Source organism: Python bivittatus, unplaced genomic scaffold (genome assembly GCF_059951505.1).
Source record: "Python bivittatus isolate LINGU-HERP-01145 unplaced genomic scaffold, Pbiv_v1 ctg000690_np1212, whole genome shotgun sequence".
NCBI lineage: Eukaryota > Metazoa > Chordata > Lepidosauria > Squamata > Pythonidae > Python > Python bivittatus.
In genome coordinates, this window is record NW_028277096.1 from 15,872,442 (window position 1) to 15,890,100 (window position 17,659).

General features: G+C 41.9%; 1 protein-coding gene across 2 annotated transcripts in view; it reads left to right on the forward strand.

The window, feature by feature from the left end:
* The window catches only part of CLUH (CLUH binding protein of NUMT mRNA), an 84,101-nt gene that overhangs the window by 17,133 nt on the left and 49,309 nt on the right, over positions 1 to 17,659 (forward strand). For both annotated transcript variants that reach the window (XM_088152535.1, XM_088152536.1), the window contains exons 2-3: positions 14,678 to 14,862; positions 17,415 to 17,586. In XM_088152535.1, coding sequence (XP_088008661.1) covers positions 14,678 to 14,862; positions 17,415 to 17,586 — 357 coding nt within the window. The remainder of the gene's footprint in view (positions 1 to 14,677; positions 14,863 to 17,414; positions 17,587 to 17,659) is intronic.

Sequence of the window (17,659 nt, forward strand, 5' to 3'; positions counted from 1 at the left end):
AAAGAGTGGGGGAGACGTTGGGTATTTTTCAGGATACATGGATCTTCAAATGTCCAGCTGGAATGCAGTTGGTAGTTTCCACTGAGAATTCAAAGAGGAAGAGCCGCAAATTGATGGTCTGAATAGATCCACAACTGGATGGCTAAGAGTGATAGAGAAGCTTGAGATCCTGTATTGTTCTAAAAATTAGCTGTTTGGGCTTTCACATTTGATCAAAGGCCATGTGGTTGGGGGAATTGGCTGTTCCACTCAGACACCCCTAAAATAATTTGAGGGTGCTCACATTCAACCCTGAAGGCGGGGGGAGATGAATGCTACTAATGTTTATATCAGAGTTTGTCAACCTTGGGAACTTTAAGATGTGTGGACTTCAACACCCAGAATTCCCCAGCCAGCTTAGCTTAGCTGGCTGGGGAATTCTGGGAGTTGAAATCCACACATCTTAAAGTTCCCAAGGTTGACAAACACTGGTTTATACACTGGCTTTCAACCTCCCCCACCCCAAATAGTTCAAGAGGGTAAACAGAATCCTGTGCCAGTACAATATCAACTAAAAACAGGGAAATCACTGGGAAAAATGTCTGGCAAATTTAACACAAGTTTCGTTTGCCGCTCAGGCCAGCCAAACCTGACACTGGTTTTGAATGACTGCAGCTACTTATAGACTCTGGATCGTTTTGCTCCTTGGCATGGTTAATGAAACAGATGTCTGCAGTTTATTTAGGCTAGGTTTGCCCACCATATTCAGCAAGGGCTTGTTGAAAAAACTCCAGGGGCTGAATTTGCACAGTACTAAAGCCATAAACCATGATTTGTTCACCATAATGGCTGGGTCAATGCAACCTGCTTCTTTGGTGTGTTATGTTTTGAGATTTTTGTGGGGGGGGTTGTTTTGTTTTTTTGGTATGTGCATGATTCCCCCCCCCCCCCATTTTATTCTTTACTGTTTGGAGCGTAAGCCGTCCAGAGTCATTTGGAGTCGGGTGGCCTCTAAATGTAATAAAACAAATAAAATGCTAAACTGAACAAACCTTTTCCCCTTCCCCAAGTACGACCATAAAAGATGCATTTTGTTCGGGTCTCAGCACCATCTGTGATCTGTCTTAGAATTAAAGGTATCATCCAGATACAAGCTGTGTGTCCAGAGAACACAGCCATGGTTTGTTTAACTTTATGGTTCTGGCCTTCAGTAGCCTGCATCTTGCATCGAAATGCTCCAGGACAGGCAGTTTGCTGACTGGAAGAGATACTTGGGGAGAAAAAAGAATGGGCACTGTGCCCCTAATCAAGTTTTTATGCCTGGGATTTCCACCATGGGCACTGGAGATCCCAGCAGGTCTGCGGACCCCCCCACCTCACCTTTAGTTGGGGTCCTTGTCCCCAATTAAATCCAAGCAAAAGCTCCAATTTGAATTTTCAGTTCAATGCAGAGAACTGAAGTTCAGATCAAATGTGCCGCTTGACTCACCGAATCAGTGCAATGATTTGATAAGAGGTACTAGTGCAAAAGCCCACCACATTTTTAAATCAGTTCAAAAGGTACCCAGTTGGATGCATTGAATTGCTTGGGTGGTAGTGTGTCACTTTCAGAATGAATCTTCACACAGCTCTACTGATTAGCCCTCCGGGGCAGCCCTTTGTGAACAGACCGTAGCAGCCATTTTGTGAGAGTGCCCACGACGACTTCTCTGAATTCAGAAGAAGCCCATCAACTGAAAAATCCTGGCTCTCTCTGCTGTATGACTTAGGCCGCAGTGTTTCTCAACCTTGGCAACTTTAAAATGTGTGGACTTCAATTCCCAGAATTCCCTAGCCAGCCATGGTAGCTGGGGAATTCTGGGCACTGAAGTCCATACATCATAAAGTTGCCAGGGTTGAGAAACACTAACTTAGGGTGATCTGAAATGGGCTCAGAGCCTTAAGTATTTGTAGAGACTGACAGGAAAAGGTCTGAATTCTCTCTTCTTGCGAGAAAGTTGCACACTTGGGCGCTGCCTCAGAAGGCCAGATTGGGATTTTCACTACCATATTTTCCATGCTAATGATATTTGGAGCACAGCACATTTAGATTATCCTGATTTACAGGCAGGGCCTATGAAGCAACACTTCATTGCAATTGTTCAGGGTGTTAATCCCCTGATGTGCCTCATAATTACAGGCAGTCCCCAGGTTATGAACGAGATCTGTTCCTAAGTCTGTCTTTAACTTGAATTTGTAGGTAAGTCAGAACAGGTGCATATGGTTCTTATTTAGCATTAGTCAAATGTTTGTCTTGGTATGTAGGATATATTTAGCATATTTTATCTCTGTTTGTACAGAGCTCTTTTTTTTCTCATCATAAATGGCCTTGTAGCAACTGAGGCCCTTGGTAACTGTATGGTAAATTTTGGTGAACCTCTCTGTATTAAGATCTTGCTCCTCTTAACTTTACCATCGCTGCTTCAGTGAGCTGAAAGGCTTCAGCTAACTCTTTCATCAAAAACATGTTCAGTTCTGGAGTTTTTAGGTCCCAGTCTTCTTCCTCAAATGCTATCGTCTGCTACTCTGATCACTTTATTATTTCTACTCTATTTTCAATCGTGATCATTTTCCTTTTCTTTGATGCATCACTAGCACTTGCATTGGATTTACACTTTGGAGCCCTAGTTATAAAGGTAAATAAGAGAAAAAGGATCCGGCTTAAAATGGCAGACAGCGTTCTCCTTCCCTCAGCTGTCGAACCACTGAAGCCACGCAATGTTTTCATGAGCATCACGAAGTAGCGCGTGCATTCGTTCTTACGAACCATTGTATTTAACTCAAATTTTCAATGTAATAGGCTTTATGGCAGTCCATTCGTAAGTACAAGTTGTCCATAAGTCAGATGTTCTTAACCCAGGGACTCAGAATCTTTAAAATCCACCAATGGTTTCAATACATTAGTTATCTCAAGTCCTCTGAAAAGCTATGAATAGTAGATGGTTTTCACACCTACTGGGGATAGAGCGGACAGGGGACTGTCCATATTTTGATACAGGTACACCCCACATACATTTGAATGACTTAATATGAACTGTATAACGTGCTTTTCCTGAGGCAAAATTAATTTATCATGCTGCACGTACAATGGCTGTTTTGGAAAAACGCCCAGAAAAGAGATCCACAACTAGATTGCTTTCTCCTTCAACCCACCCCACTCCACCCCAGTTATGGCTGTCAATCAGTTGGGGTGACCCGTAACTGGTTTTTCTGCTTTGAACGGCTGAGGATTGAGCTGAGCTGAGAAGGCAGGAAATGTTAAATGCACAGCTTCTATTAAAATGCAGGGAATATACCCATTAATTATTTAAACAGCCTCGGGATGCTAATTAAGTCTCATTGGTGGATTTTCTGGCAAAATCTATTCAGTGATTGGCATTTTTTAAATATTCCAGTCCGTTTTCCCCCTCATTGGGTTCGTTGGTTAAGAAAGAAACTCTGCTGTTGCAACTATTTAGGTTAAGCGTTTAGGGTGGGGTGAGAACTCACCAGCAAAACCCCAGTTCTAAAATTCCCTAGATTTCCCTCTCCTTTTGGAGAGGTTGTTGGTAGGTCATGTGCTCCACATGAAATTCAATAATAGGAAGAAATGTTTCATGTTCTCCCAAAGCTGTATTTCTCAAGATTCCTTATTGGAAGTTTTTGAAAAGTTTTCCAGTAAATCTACATCATCCATGTCCTAAAGAACTTCGGTGCTTGAACTGGCACCCTTGAGACATTTGATAAACTAAATAAATATATATGTTGTCCACTAAATATGTATTTTACAACATATTAAGTTTACATGCTGCATAAAAGGTACATAAGGATTTTTTTTCTCCAAACTGAGATGTTTGATAAGAACATAGTTCAATAAAATGTACAACTAAAGCAAAGCTTTGCTTGAAAACAATTAAGGTTATAAGCTGTTAAAATAGTAATTGTAGCACACCCAAAATCTACCTGTATAATGAGTTCTTACGTAGTTTGTAGGAAGAATTACTGGACACAAATTACAGTCTGGAATCTGCCTGGTTTGATTAATGTTATGTTCATATATTTAATAAGTAATAAGTGCATTTTTAGAAAGGGGGAATCTTCAGATAAATAGAGCAATGGATTTTTTTTTCTCAAGTGAAGCATCCTCCTTAGCTTGTGATCAAAACCGTGATTGTATTCAGTCAATACTCAATAAACAAGGAACATTTTCAGTTACAGGTACTGCATTTTAAGGACCAAGTTTCGTTGTTTTTACAACATCTTGCCACTATCTTGGAAAAAGAGGACATTCAAATTGCTACTCCAAAAGATCATGTAAAAATATCAATTTTATCTACTACTTTCAATGCTTCTTGAAAGTTGTGAGTCTCTATGGGTATGCTTAAGCTAAACCAGTGTTTCTCAAACTTGGCAACTTTAAGATGTGTGGACTTCAACTCCCAGAATTTCCCAGCCAGCATGAGGGCCTCAGGGAGGACTAGAATTCATGGTCTCCTGGTTTCTAATCCAGCATCTTCCCTGCTTCACCAAACTGGCTCTCAGATTATTACCAGAAGATAGTTACGTTACATTGTTTTAAAAAAGGAAGAAAGGCACAGGAAGACCCCAAAAAACCAAGAGATTTGGCTTAGCGCAACAATTTTTTTTACCTACTTATATGAGTGCTGGATTTATTTGCAGGGCTCTCTGTTCTCCAGCTCCAAAGAACCAAAAGAAATCTTATGTAAAGATTTTAAATAGAGCTACTATATTTGGGCTACAAAATCCAGCTGAATACTAGATGGCAGCAAAGAGATACAGAAAACTGTGCTGCCATCTAGCAGTTCTCTGGAGTTTGGCAGACCAGATATGGTAACTCTAGCTCAGTGTTTCTCAAACTTGGCACCCACAGATAAGCTGACCCTTGAAATTTCCGTATGTTTTAATTTTCACAATTGGCTTATCCATGGGTGTCAGCCTTCCCAGATAGACCAGACAGGGAATGTGACTAGATGAATGAATTCTACCTTATTGTAAGGCTACATTAACAAATCTTGCAAGTCTGAAAGTATAAAACTCCCACCATTTCTTTTACAGCCTGATAAATTAGGGAGGGTCTTTTCTGAGTTTCTTTCTCTGTCCGTTATGCAGCTGCGGGCTCCCCTGCCCTTATCTGATACCCTAGGCAGCATCTCTGTCCCCCCACCCCAATTCCCAAGGTCATTCCCACATACCATTACAGTGGGTGGCACATTTTTCATGGTATTTTGGTTAAAAATTCAAGGGTCTGCTTTTCCACAGATTATCATGGCTTATCCACGAGTATATACAGAATATATGGGTACTTTTTAAAAGTTGAGGGAAAAACCTATCACAAATACTCGTGAATAAGCTGAACCCAATATTTTGGGTGTATTTTGGCATCTAAAATTCTCAGCTTGTCTGCGAGTATATATGGTATGTGTCATCAAGTCAGTGTCAACTCTTAGTGATCACTTGGATAGATTTTCTCCAGGGTGATCTGTCCTCAAGCTGGTCCTTCAGTTCTTCCAACGGTGCCCCCATCACCTCTGTAACTGAGTCCATCCACCTTGCTACTGGTCATCCTCTTTTCTTTCCTTCCACCTTTCCCAGCATTAGAGCCTTTTCCAGAGAGTTGGGTCTTCGCATAATGTGTCTGAACTAGGGTAATTTGAGCCTGGTCATTTGTGCCTCAAGTGAGAAATCTAGGTTGATTTATTCGATGAGCCACTGGTTTGCTTTCTTGGCTGTCCACAGTATTCTTGGAGTCTTTTCCAAAATATTGATATTATGACACCTTTAAAAAAAAGATTGCACCCATCGCCTCTGTAACTGAATCCATACCTCTTGCTGCTGGTCGTCCTCTTCTTCTCTTTCCTTCCACCTTTCCCAACATTAGAGCTTTCCCTAGGGAGCTAGGTCTGGCCCTCCACAAAAAAGTGAAGTTAGGGAATACTTGGATGTGGGAAATAGCCTCACTAATTTGCTTCTGATAAACATGCATTTTGAGACTGGCCAATGTCTATTTTTTGAATAGACAGGGGCCATCTTATGACAGCACTCAAAATAATGCTCTGAAAATTCCCCAAGTGCCAATTTAACCCCCCCCCCAGTTGCCTGTCACTCAACTGGTTGGCCTGTAAAGAACTCTTCAGGTTTATAATTCTGTTATTAGAGGAGCATTTTGATTCAAACGGGCACTCAAGAAGACCAGGATGAATCCATCCACTATAATTGATTGAACTGAAAACAAAAGCTGCTGTAGTTCTTCACCCTTGTTTTGACATTGGCCCTCAGTACCAAACTGATTCTTCATGAAAGCAGCTAATTAAGCTGCTTCTTAAACAGAACACTGACTTGAGTATTATTCAGCATATGTTCAGGCCTGAAGAAGGAAAGGCAGGATAGAAATCTAACAAACAAACAATCAGTATTCATCTAATAATTAGCATTCATCTTGGCCACGGAGCAGTGCTGCAGACTGCACTCATTCCCAGCTACCTATACTTGTGACATTTCTTGACCTGTGTTTTCATATCCAAAATACAGTACAGTCTCTTGTCTTGTCACCTGGATACATGGCCCTTGCACTTTTTTTTCTGCAAACCATTAAAAATAAAAGGGAGAGACACAGGCTATATTCATTCTCATCCATTGCCTGGACTTCCAACCTACAGGTCAAAGCAGAGAGGGTAGGATTATAACTGATATCAACCTCTGACATTTTCCAGGGGGGTTACTGAAAACTAATGGAAATCAGTGAGCCTCCACCTTCTTCAGTCTGACCCACTCCAAGCATGTTTGGACTACAACTATCCTCCATCTTGGCTGGGAGGCATCTGGGTGGGGAAGGCTGATCAGATGACCCTTGGCCAGAGAGCTGAAAGATCTGACTTAAAGCCTGCTTCCTAAGGTTGCAAAACGATTCCTGTGCAAGTTACAGGTTTGACTGGTTGAGATGGAGGCCTAACATAGCACAGCATGGTCCTGTAGGTTCCTGAATTACTCCAGTTCACCATGTTTTTTCTTATGAATTCATATCAGCAAAGGCTGGAGCACAACTCCCTGATGAAGTAGCTTTCGGTATGCAGAGAAGTATTTTGTGAAGAGAAACATTCCATCCTGGACCTGATGCTCTGCAGTTAAGGCTGAGAGTTATCCTGTCTTTATGAGAACTAGGCTTCCAACCTGCTTTCTGCCCAATAATTCCTTTCTGTTCATCCATTGAATACAGATAAGTGTTGAGGAATGTTAACATGGCATCCTGATTGCCTGTGGCTTTTCTCATTCTTCCCACCTCCTCGTTTACAAACTTGGCAAAGTTGAAGCCCTTCAGTCTATACCAGTGTTTCTCAACCTTGACAACTTTATGTGGACTTCAACTCCCAGAATTTCCCAGCCAGCCATGCTGGCTGGGGAATTCTGGGAGTTGCCGTCCATGTATCTTAAAGTTGCCACGGTTGAGAAACACTGGTCTATACCTTTGTTGCGTTGGGTCCTGAACCTGTGCACTGGGCTTTTATAGCTGACTTTGAAGCTGCCAGAACAGCTCCTCTTGCAAACGTTTAGGTTGAACAGAAATGCAGTTGTTGGTGTCTTTGCTCTCCAGAATAATGGAAAAAAGAGTCCACTTCTGAATGCATTAGCTCCCAGATTGCCCTAGTCAAAATACTTTGCAGGAACCTGCTTTTATGGAAAGCTAGCTGAGTGTTCCCAGTTTTGTTGTTTGCAGAAAAGAGGAACCCGTCCGGCAGTTGCCGAACAGAGCAGTGTGTGCTTTGCTTACTAAAGAGTCTAGTTCCCCTGTCATTGTTTTCTTTAGGATTGGAAAATTAGGTTGTCTCCATCTTGAAAATGTTTAAGAATCCTGTTGACAGGTGCTTTGAAAGCATTGCTTTACACATGGATTAAGCCACTCTCTAATGCAGGGACCTTCTGCCATGGTTTACTGTAGTTCCTCTGATGGATGGTCATGGGAAGCTGGGTTTTTTTGGCCAATTCTAGTTAGGGCCTCTCCATTCTGATCTTCCAGCACCATGAGGAGTTTTTATCAGACAAAAGGTCTGATGGTGCTTTCTGTAGTTCTGGAGAATCTGCCAGAGATCCTAACCTTTGATTAGAACAGTGTCCTTGAAGTTGGCTGGAGACTGTTCTAAAAGAGATAGTAGTGAAAATCTCACCAAGGCCTTTGATAACGGGGAGACACTGGATTTACTGATCTGTTTCAACAAGCTTTGGGATTTTATGTTGTGAATGTTCCTCCTATTATTTTGAGTAAGAATTGATGCAGAGCAGTTCAGACTGAGCACAGCAAGTAGATTCTGCTTTGCACTGATTTTTTTTTTCTTTTAAGCAGCAGGAGATGCACAGACCTGGGCATACTAAACTCACAGTTCAGTTGCAGAAAGACTATTTCTGATCAAGCTCTCTCAACCTCCAGTTTTTTAAAAAATGATGCCATTATCTTTTAATTGCTCCCACTCACCTGTTTGTGAGACATCAGTGAATTAAAAGTGCTTTTGAGTTTGTGTGTTCGCAAAGTGGCCTAAACCATAACCTGATCAAATTGAGTCATGAATTTGAGATGGGCGGCCATATAAATTGAAACTGAATTGAAATTAAAATGGGTTGGGTTCACAAGCATATCAAGCTATAAAAAGCCTCATCAAAGTTAGCATGTTGTGCAAACACCACGAGAGGATTTGACCCAATCCAGGTTTGTATGCTGTGTGAATACAACCAGCATGTTTCATTTTAATCTCTAATTGAACTGTCTGATGGATCAAGCTAAAGCATGGTTTGCTTAGCTATAGTTTATGGAATAAACTACATTTGGCTAAGGAATATGCCAAGACCAAACAGAATATATGATGGCTCCATGGAATGTATGAAGGTCAATATCACAATTATGCCAAGTTTGTGGATCATCAGCTTTTTACCCCCCACACAGTGGGGAACCTGTAGGTCATCAGATGTTGCACATTACACTTATCAGCACCTTCACTGTTGACCATGCTGACTGAGGTTCCTGAGACACTAATGACTTTGCAACTGTAAGAATCAACACCAGTGTTTCCAACCTTGGCAACTTCCATGTGCATGGACTTTGATTCCCAGAATTCTTATCAATGGCCATGGAATTCTGGGATTTGAAGTCCACACACCTGGAAATGGGCAACATTGGGAAACACTGGTTAACATTAACTATCAATCAACCTTGTATCCCAACCAAATGTACAACCTCCCTGTAGACGTCTCTTCCCTGAATTGTTTCCCTTTTTGAAGAGAAATCCTCAGAGTTTGGAGAGCTTCCAAGGCAAGGGAATATACAAAATAAGCAACATGTAATAGGAACTGCTGAAGAGTTGTGTGGGAACCACTCCTAGAGGCTTAGTTTTGAAGAGATCCCAGGACCGCTGATGCCTCAGAAACAGATGCACGTGAGCAATTAAAAGAAAAAATAAATGACTGAAAAGAAAGAGGCAGAGTTCAATGTGTAGGCATTGCTTTGCATGTTAACAGTTCCAGGTTCAATCTCCAGGAAAGCTTGGGAGAGTTGCTGCCAGTCATAAGAGGCAGTTTGGCACTTGATCAGCCACCTCAACTGATGGGGGCTGTTGGAGGCAAGGAGGCAGTTTAATACAAAGCCAGCAAATCTTTGCATAAACTGAAGGAGTTGGATTTCCTTCCCTCTGAAAGAGAGACATTATAGTCCAGAGACCTGAGAATTATTATTGCCTATCTGAAGTCCACCTTCAGGTGAGATGCAAAAACTGTTGATTAAAACATTTCGAATTGAATGATTCACACACTTGAATTTAAAATAGAGAAGGCTAGCTTTGAGATCTATGGAAAGGGTGGAATGCTCAGCATTGGAAAGATATTGCATAGCCCAGATGCTCCAAGGTGAGGCGACCAAGCAGAGGTGGCCAGTTTATCAGAAAGCAAGTGTACAGTTACTCACCACAAGCCAAGGTTGCTTCCTAATACTCTGTAAAGTTTCTATGTCATGCTGTTCACTTGGGAGCCATTCTTTCTTGTCCAAAGACAGCTAAGCACGTGGCTATTTACTATATCAATTTAGCTCTTTTTGCAACAACGTGCCTGGGAAATCCTTCCTACCTGACCCTTAAACAATGCTGCAAAATAAAGCTCCAGTAACATCTCTTTATTTATAAGAATGCCTCTGGGCCCTACTTGGGCCTTTGTAGAAAATTAAAAAATACTAGGTGTAGCATGGTTTCAGATAAGAAGTATGGCCGCCCAAGCAAAGCGTAGAAAAGAGAAAAGAATAATCTGGAATGATCATCAGAAATCCATAGCTAGCCAATCTTGGTTATCCTTGAGAAGTTAAACAGGGTTGGACTTCGTTAATAGGAATATCCACACTTTGAAGGAAGAGCCCTTCAGACCTTGCACAAGGACTGTATCTCTCTGCTGTTCATTAAAGCAGCTATGTCTTTTAAAGCAGCATCTTTTGCCTGAAAAAAAGCCGTGGCTGCTTTATTTATTTATTTATTTATTTATTTATTTATTTATTTGATTTACATAGCCACTCATCTCACATTTGTGACGTGGAGCAGGTTACAATTAAAACATAAACAATACCAAAAAACAGAGAATAAAACAACCATACAAACATTAAACATTAAAACAATTAAAAACAATTAAAACCATAAAGTGCAATCACCAGGAGAGCATAGTAATTCATGAACAGTACAACCATTGTATGGGCTCCACACCACTCTTGGATCCCCAGGCCAGATGGCAGAGCCAGGTCTTCAGATCCTTCCAGAAGGCCATCAAGGTCAGGGCCAGCCTGACCTCCGGGGGAATGATGCTCCATTGGGGAGGGGTACAGCAGCAGAAAAAGCCCTCTTCCTGGATCCCATCAGATGAACCTCTCTAGTAGATGAAACCTGCAACAAGCCTCTTCTGCCAGACTTGATAGGACAGGTAGGTATCACCGGGTAGAGGTGGTCCCTCAAATAACGCAGCCCCATGCCATGTAGAGCTTTATAGGTTATCACTAGCACTTTGAATTGAACCCGGAAGCAAATTGGTAATCAATGCAGCCTGTGGAGCAGAGGTGTAACATGCACAGATCTAAGTGCACATATAACTGCCTGCTGTGTTGCATTTTGCATCAGCTGAAGCTTACGAATATTCTTCAAGGGCAGCCCAATGTAAAGCACATTACAGTAATCCATACAAAAGGTGACCAGGACATGAGTGACTAAGGGTAGAACCTCCTGATCCAAGAGTGGGTGCAACTGGTGCACAACTTAAAGCTGTGCAAAGGCCCTCCTAGCCATGACTCTCACCTGCTCTTCGAGCGGGAGTCATGAGTCCAGAAAGACCCCCAGATTATGTTCCGAGTCTGTCAGGGGAAGTGCAAGCAAAAGTTGGACTTTGAAAAAGCAAAATAGAAAAAGCATTGATGCTTGTGAACCTCGGTGTTAGAGAAGACTCCTGAGAATACCATAGCCAAGAAAACAAACAAATGGATCATCAAACAAATCAACCCAGAGTTCTCACTCAAGGGACAAATGACCAGGCTCAAATTATCCTACTTTGGATGCATTATGCAAAGATCCAGCTCTCTGGAGAAGGTTGTAATGCTGGGAAAGGAAGGAGAAGAGTATGACCAGCAGCAAGGTAGATAGACTCAGCTACAGTGGAGATGGGTGCACCATTGGTAGACCTGAAGGACCAGGTTAGGAACAGATCGTCATGGAGAAAATCTGTCTAGGTGGTGGCTAGAAGTCAACACCAATTTGATGGCACATTATTATCATAGTTGCTACCAATATTACTTCACCCTGGTAAAGAAGCAGGAGGGAATATCTAAAAATAGGCCATTAACAACACTGTGAATGCAAAATCACGTGCATTCACCTTCCTCTTATTCCTTCCAACCTTCTGGTCTTCTGTGTGAAAACCTTGGAAGCCAGAAGTAAGATGTACAGTGGATCAGACTAAGCCATGTTGCAAAGAAGGAATGCAATATACTACAGCAAAATAACCATTAAAAGCAGAAAACATTAAAGAGTGCTGTGGATAGTTCATATTATAATTTAGATCACATACAACACACAAACGGCTGCTCCTTGGGCAGAGTCTGAAGGAGAATTGACGTTTTTCCGTTTTGGAATTCACGGTGTGCAGATCAAGAGCAGCAGTCCCCTCTCCCCGCCTTCCTGGGTGAGGATTAAAATGGCATTCTTTTGTTGGTTGCCCTGCTGGGTTGATCCTCATCCTTCCTTTCTTGTAAGAAAGTTGAGTCCTTCCCACAGCTATTCAGTAGGGTAAATGAGGCTGAGAGGTGGCCCCTAGTCCAAAGCCATCAGCCATGAGGTTGAATCTGGAATTGCCCTCTTCCAGACTGAGTAAAACCCCGAAGCTTGTAAAGCGAAGACTGGAAGTGTTGAAAGGGACCTCGAAGATCATCTAATCTAACCCTCCATCTCGGGCAGGAATCCACTACTACTGCGTCCTTGGCAGATGGCCACCTGGTCTCTGTTTAAGTGCTACCTGCGATTTTTCATTTAATTAATTAATTTCTGTAGCGATGGATTGAAACTTTATCAAACGCAATCCATTACTATAGAAATTAATTAATTACATACTTTTTTAAAGTAATAATTAAATAAACTTTTGTTTCTTTACAACCGAAAGAACAAAATAAGTGAGGAGATCCGTTACGCGCACACACACAGGTTGCCTTGAGGCAGGCAGGTGTGGTTTTTTTGTGGTTTTTTTGGCAATCCATGTGTCTTGGCAGGAAACAGGTTAAAGCTGCATCAGAGGTTTGTCTACACCCGTTTGTGGTGGCTTTAATTAGAGGATTATTCAAACTGAACTGAGTTAGGTGATTTTTTTTTTCCTCCTGTGCCTTTGCTCAGCATTATGACTCTTTTCTTCCTCCATTAACCGCCATGTTCCCTACCTTTCCCTGAAATGCATATCCACAGCCCCCCGCCCCCCAGAACGGGGTATTACTCATTTAGGCCAGGGAGAAAGGAGATCAGTTAAAACACCAATTTCTCCTAAACATCAACCAGGAGAGCAAGAGAGAGAAACCAGTGAAATTTAACATTTGGCCTCTTATAGTTTTAGAGTGCCTTCTAATGCCAGACCTGGTTACTGATGATGATGATGATCATCATCATCATCATCATCATCCTCCCCCTCCCCCCCCTCCTCCTCCTCCTCCTTCTCCTTCTCCTTCTCCTCCTTCTCCTTCTCCTTCTCCTTCTCCTTCTCCTTCTCCTTCTTCTCCTTCCCCGTCTCTGTCTCCTTCCTAAACTATGGCATGGGAACAATACTAGCAGTAAAATTGCACCCCAGTATGACCTCATTCTGACCTAGAGGCAATGATCTCAAACCTTGAGCTGGTTTGTGGAAGGCCACAATTAGTCAGCAGGCATTCTCAAATAATTTCTGTGCCCAGTGTGCTGATCTTTGAGAGGCAGCATAGTACAGTGGGTACTATTCAAGTTGGGTCAGGTCAGTTAGATCCTATAAATGACTGTGATTATTTCCATACTTGTTTGGGGTGGAAAAAACAGGCGAGATAGAGATGCCGTAAGAAATCTGGCAGTGATAATTCATTGCGTATTATGAATTTAATGGACAGATTTAAATGTGTTTCCCATAGCACTCTGAAGGCTTTGCTTGAAGGGGGGGCAAAAGGCAGACTGTAACCTTCTGACAAATTTCTAGATAACTTGTGGGTAGATCAGCAAATGATTGTAATAATTTTCATGTCTAAAACAATTGAAAAATGCTGTTTTTTTATTAGGCTATCAAAACTAAAAATGTCTGAAATTGGACGTTAATAGTGATATCAATACTAATATTGTTGCTAACATTAATATTAATTTGCTTATGTGTTACCTTTCAAGAGAAGGAGCTTGAGATGGTACAAAATGCCTTAAAATACAGCTTCTCTCTCTTACCATTTGAGAACATCCAACCAAAAAGATGTAAGGTAATAAGCATAAACCAGAGAACAGTATTTCCAATTGATGGATTTTGGCACTATAGTAAGCAACTTGTAGATGAAGGGGGCAACCTTTGGATGGCCTGAGATGACCCTTAATTTAGGGTTGGGGGCAAAGTGATGTTGTAAAGTGGAGAAAGTTGGGTTGTTTTTGTTTTTTTCAAATGCTTTAGGGCAGGGTTCCTCAACCTTGGCAACGTGAAGATGTGTGGACTTCAACTCCCAGAATTCCCAGAAGCATGGCTGGCTGGGGAATTCTGGGAGTTGAAGTCCACACATCTTCAAATTGCCAAAGTTGAGGAACCCTTCTTTAGGGCATCAGTTCTGAAAGTATGGTCCAGGGACCCCTGGGGGTCCCCAAGGACCTTTCAGGAGATCTGCGTAGTCAAATGAATATCTTAAAATTTCTAAGGTTTCACTTCTAATATAGTAAATACCAGTAGATATAACCCACATAAACCAAAGCTCTGTGGGGTCCTCAATCATTTTTAAGAGTGTAAAGGGGTCCTGAGATCAAAATGTTTGAGGACCGCTGCTTTAGGGCATCCTTCCTTAACCTCTGCAGGGCAGTCATGAGGGGATGGTCTTTGTGCATTGCTATGGGCGATTAGCACCAGTGCTGTTCAAGGTCTCCAGCTACCTATAAACCATCTTCTCCTTCTTTCCCATGGCCAGAGGAACATCCCTCCACCATTGCTCTGATGAACGGGGACAGCTTGCACGAGAACGGCAAGGAGGAAACCAGGCAAAATGACCATGAAGACCCAAACCATACAGATGACCAAGAGGTCATTGTCATCCAGGACACTGGCTTCACGGTCAAAGTCCATGCACCAGCAGTAGAACCCTTTCCCCTACAAGTGAGTATTTCTGCAAAGCCATTTGGTCTAACTTTCTCTGCAAGTCCCAAACCTTGGTGAATCATCTGTTAGTCTGCCAGTTTATTTAGTAGTTACTGTATTGCCTCGGATTAGTCTTTCCCACCCTGGTGCCCTCTAGATGGGTAGGAACCGCAGACCCCAGAATTCCTAACCAAATGCACTGGCATTTCCTGATCATATCTCATTCGAGATGGGTTTCTGCAGTGATCCAGAGCCAGGCTTAATTTGTTGCACAGCCACTTGCTGTTCCATGTGGAGTTATTGCAGAATAAATGACGCTCTATATAGCATTCTCCTCAAAGAAGCTTCTGTTTAATTTATTTAGGTGTTCTTAAATGAAAATTTATGAAAATTTATTCCACTCTTGATGTGGAGGACCATTAAATACCCAAACCCTCTCTGGGTCACTTAGTAATCCTGCCAAATCCTCACTTGGCTTTCATCTCTTCTTTTAAGGACTAGAAACAATCTGAAAAGACTGGGCTTCTCCAGATGTGGCTTCTTTGACTGTTCTCTTTACACAATCTTATGCAACTTGGCCAAAGTTCAAATGAGAAGAGAGTAAATAATTCTCCCCATGGGTTAAATTCTTCTAGAGCGTGTTGGAATGGATTGGATGCATTTTTATTAGAAAAACAAGAAAGACTGCATTTGGAGGGAGTGACATGTTGGCGGGGGGGGGGGTTATAGGGTAGGCTTCAGAGAAGAGATTGAGGCACACATCCACATGCTGGCTGGGGAATTCTGGGAGTTGAAGTTCACACATCTTAAAGTTGCCAAGGTTGAAAAACGCTGGCCTAGACGATTCTGAAAGAGACCCAGTTTGGCGCAGTGGTTAAAGCACAGGCTAGAAACGGGGGACCCTGAGTTCTAGTCCCACCTTGGGCACGAAGCCAGCTGGGTGACCTTGGGCCAGTCACTCTCAGCCCTAGGAAGAAGGAAGTAGCAAACCATTTCTGAAATCTTTCCAAGAAAACTGCAGGGACTTGTCCAGGCAGTTGTCAGGAGTTAACACTGACTTGAAGGCACCCCCCCCCAAAAAACACATTCTGAGAGAGATTGTTCACACATTGTGTTAAGCCATGGTTTGATTAACAAGCCATAGTTGGCTGGGTCCACCAACAGATGAAGCCATAAAACCATAACAGCTGAGTCTGTACAACATTAAAAGCAAAATCTAAACAAAATATGATATGGCTTAGCATGGGTGCCAGAAACTTTTTAAAGCCATTGTGTGATTTTGCAGAGTTAAAAAATACTTTAATGGCCCAGACTGTTGCAAGATCTCCCATAAGCACAGATGGGTCTTGCAAGATTTGACTATTTATTTTGGCCATTTTATTTTACTTTTTAAATTTAATTTGTGGCCAGTGGGTAATATCTAGGCATACAGTATTGTGGCCGACTCGTTTCCAGCTCCTGACTTAGCACAATGTCCAGAGGAGCCAAGCCAGGTCCCTTATGTATCTTACTCCACCACATTTTCCTGCATGCAACAGCTCACCAGAAGCTGTGGATCATCATCATCATCATCATTTATAGAAGGAATCAAATTCCCATATGTGCATTTAGGATTCTGCCTCTTCTGTAGGATTTGGGATGAAGACCATATCTCCTCCTGTTTTTGCTCTCTGAATTAACGTGGTTATTCGTTAGCTTTTTTTGATAAAGAAAGTACTACATTTTAATAATTCCACCTTTCCTCCAAGGAGTTTATTACTCTGTATATTAATCCTGAAGCCTTTTCTAATCCTTCACCCTTCAGATCTGCTAGACTGCAACACTCAACTCTCCATAAAGCATTGCTGGCTTTGGGTGATTAGAATTGATCCCTCATGCCTAGTTAGCATTTTCCCTTATCCCTCCTCACTGTCTGCATTTTGCCCTCATGAAAACTCTGGGAAGTATATTAGGCAGGTAGTTTTTCTGTCTGAGACTGATGGCTACTAGTGGGATGTCTGTTTATGTGTATATATTGTCACTCGGAGATGGTCTGCCTGGATGGAACAGCAGGTGAAAATATTCCCACGAGCAAATAACATGTTTTGTGGCCATGTTGAAAGAGAAAACCTGCAAATAGAAATGAAGCATCTCAGTGGCAGAGGCTGAGCTAGAACCTGACTCCTTCTCCAGCTGGCTATTTATTGTTAGGGAGGGGCTTTTCATTCATTAGTTTTTAGCTGTAACTCATTAGTTGTACACAGTAAGATTGTATGGTTAAGATTGCTCTGTGGTCATTGGAATGGAAGATTTAGACTTCTCTCAAGTTGCAGGTGGGGCTGAGAATTCTGGATTCATCTTAGTGTTTAGCTAATTACTTTCCACTATGCTTTTCTGATACTTGATTGGTTTATCCCTCACTTTCGCCCCTTTTTTCCAAACAGAATAGATCTGATTTTAATGTGTGTTTTACTTTGAATGCATGCACTGTATATTTTGAAAACTCTTTTCACATGCCCTGTAAAATTCCAAAAGGAAAATTAGGACAGTTGTAACTCTCTCTTCTCTTGTCCATTTCCCTGCTCGGCAAGGTGTCTCCTCAAGAGATGGTTCAGGAGATCCACCAAGTTTTGATGGACCGTGAGGATACCTGTCACCGAACGTGTTTCTCTCTGCAGTTGGATGGCAACGTTCTTGATAACTTTGCTGAGTTGAAGACCATTGAAGGGTTACAAGAAGACTCAGTATTAAAGGTGGTTGAAGGTAAGAGTTGGTATAAAAGCAGTAGTTGAAGGCAAGAGTTGGTATCTAGAGCAGAGTAAATGGAAGGAAAGGT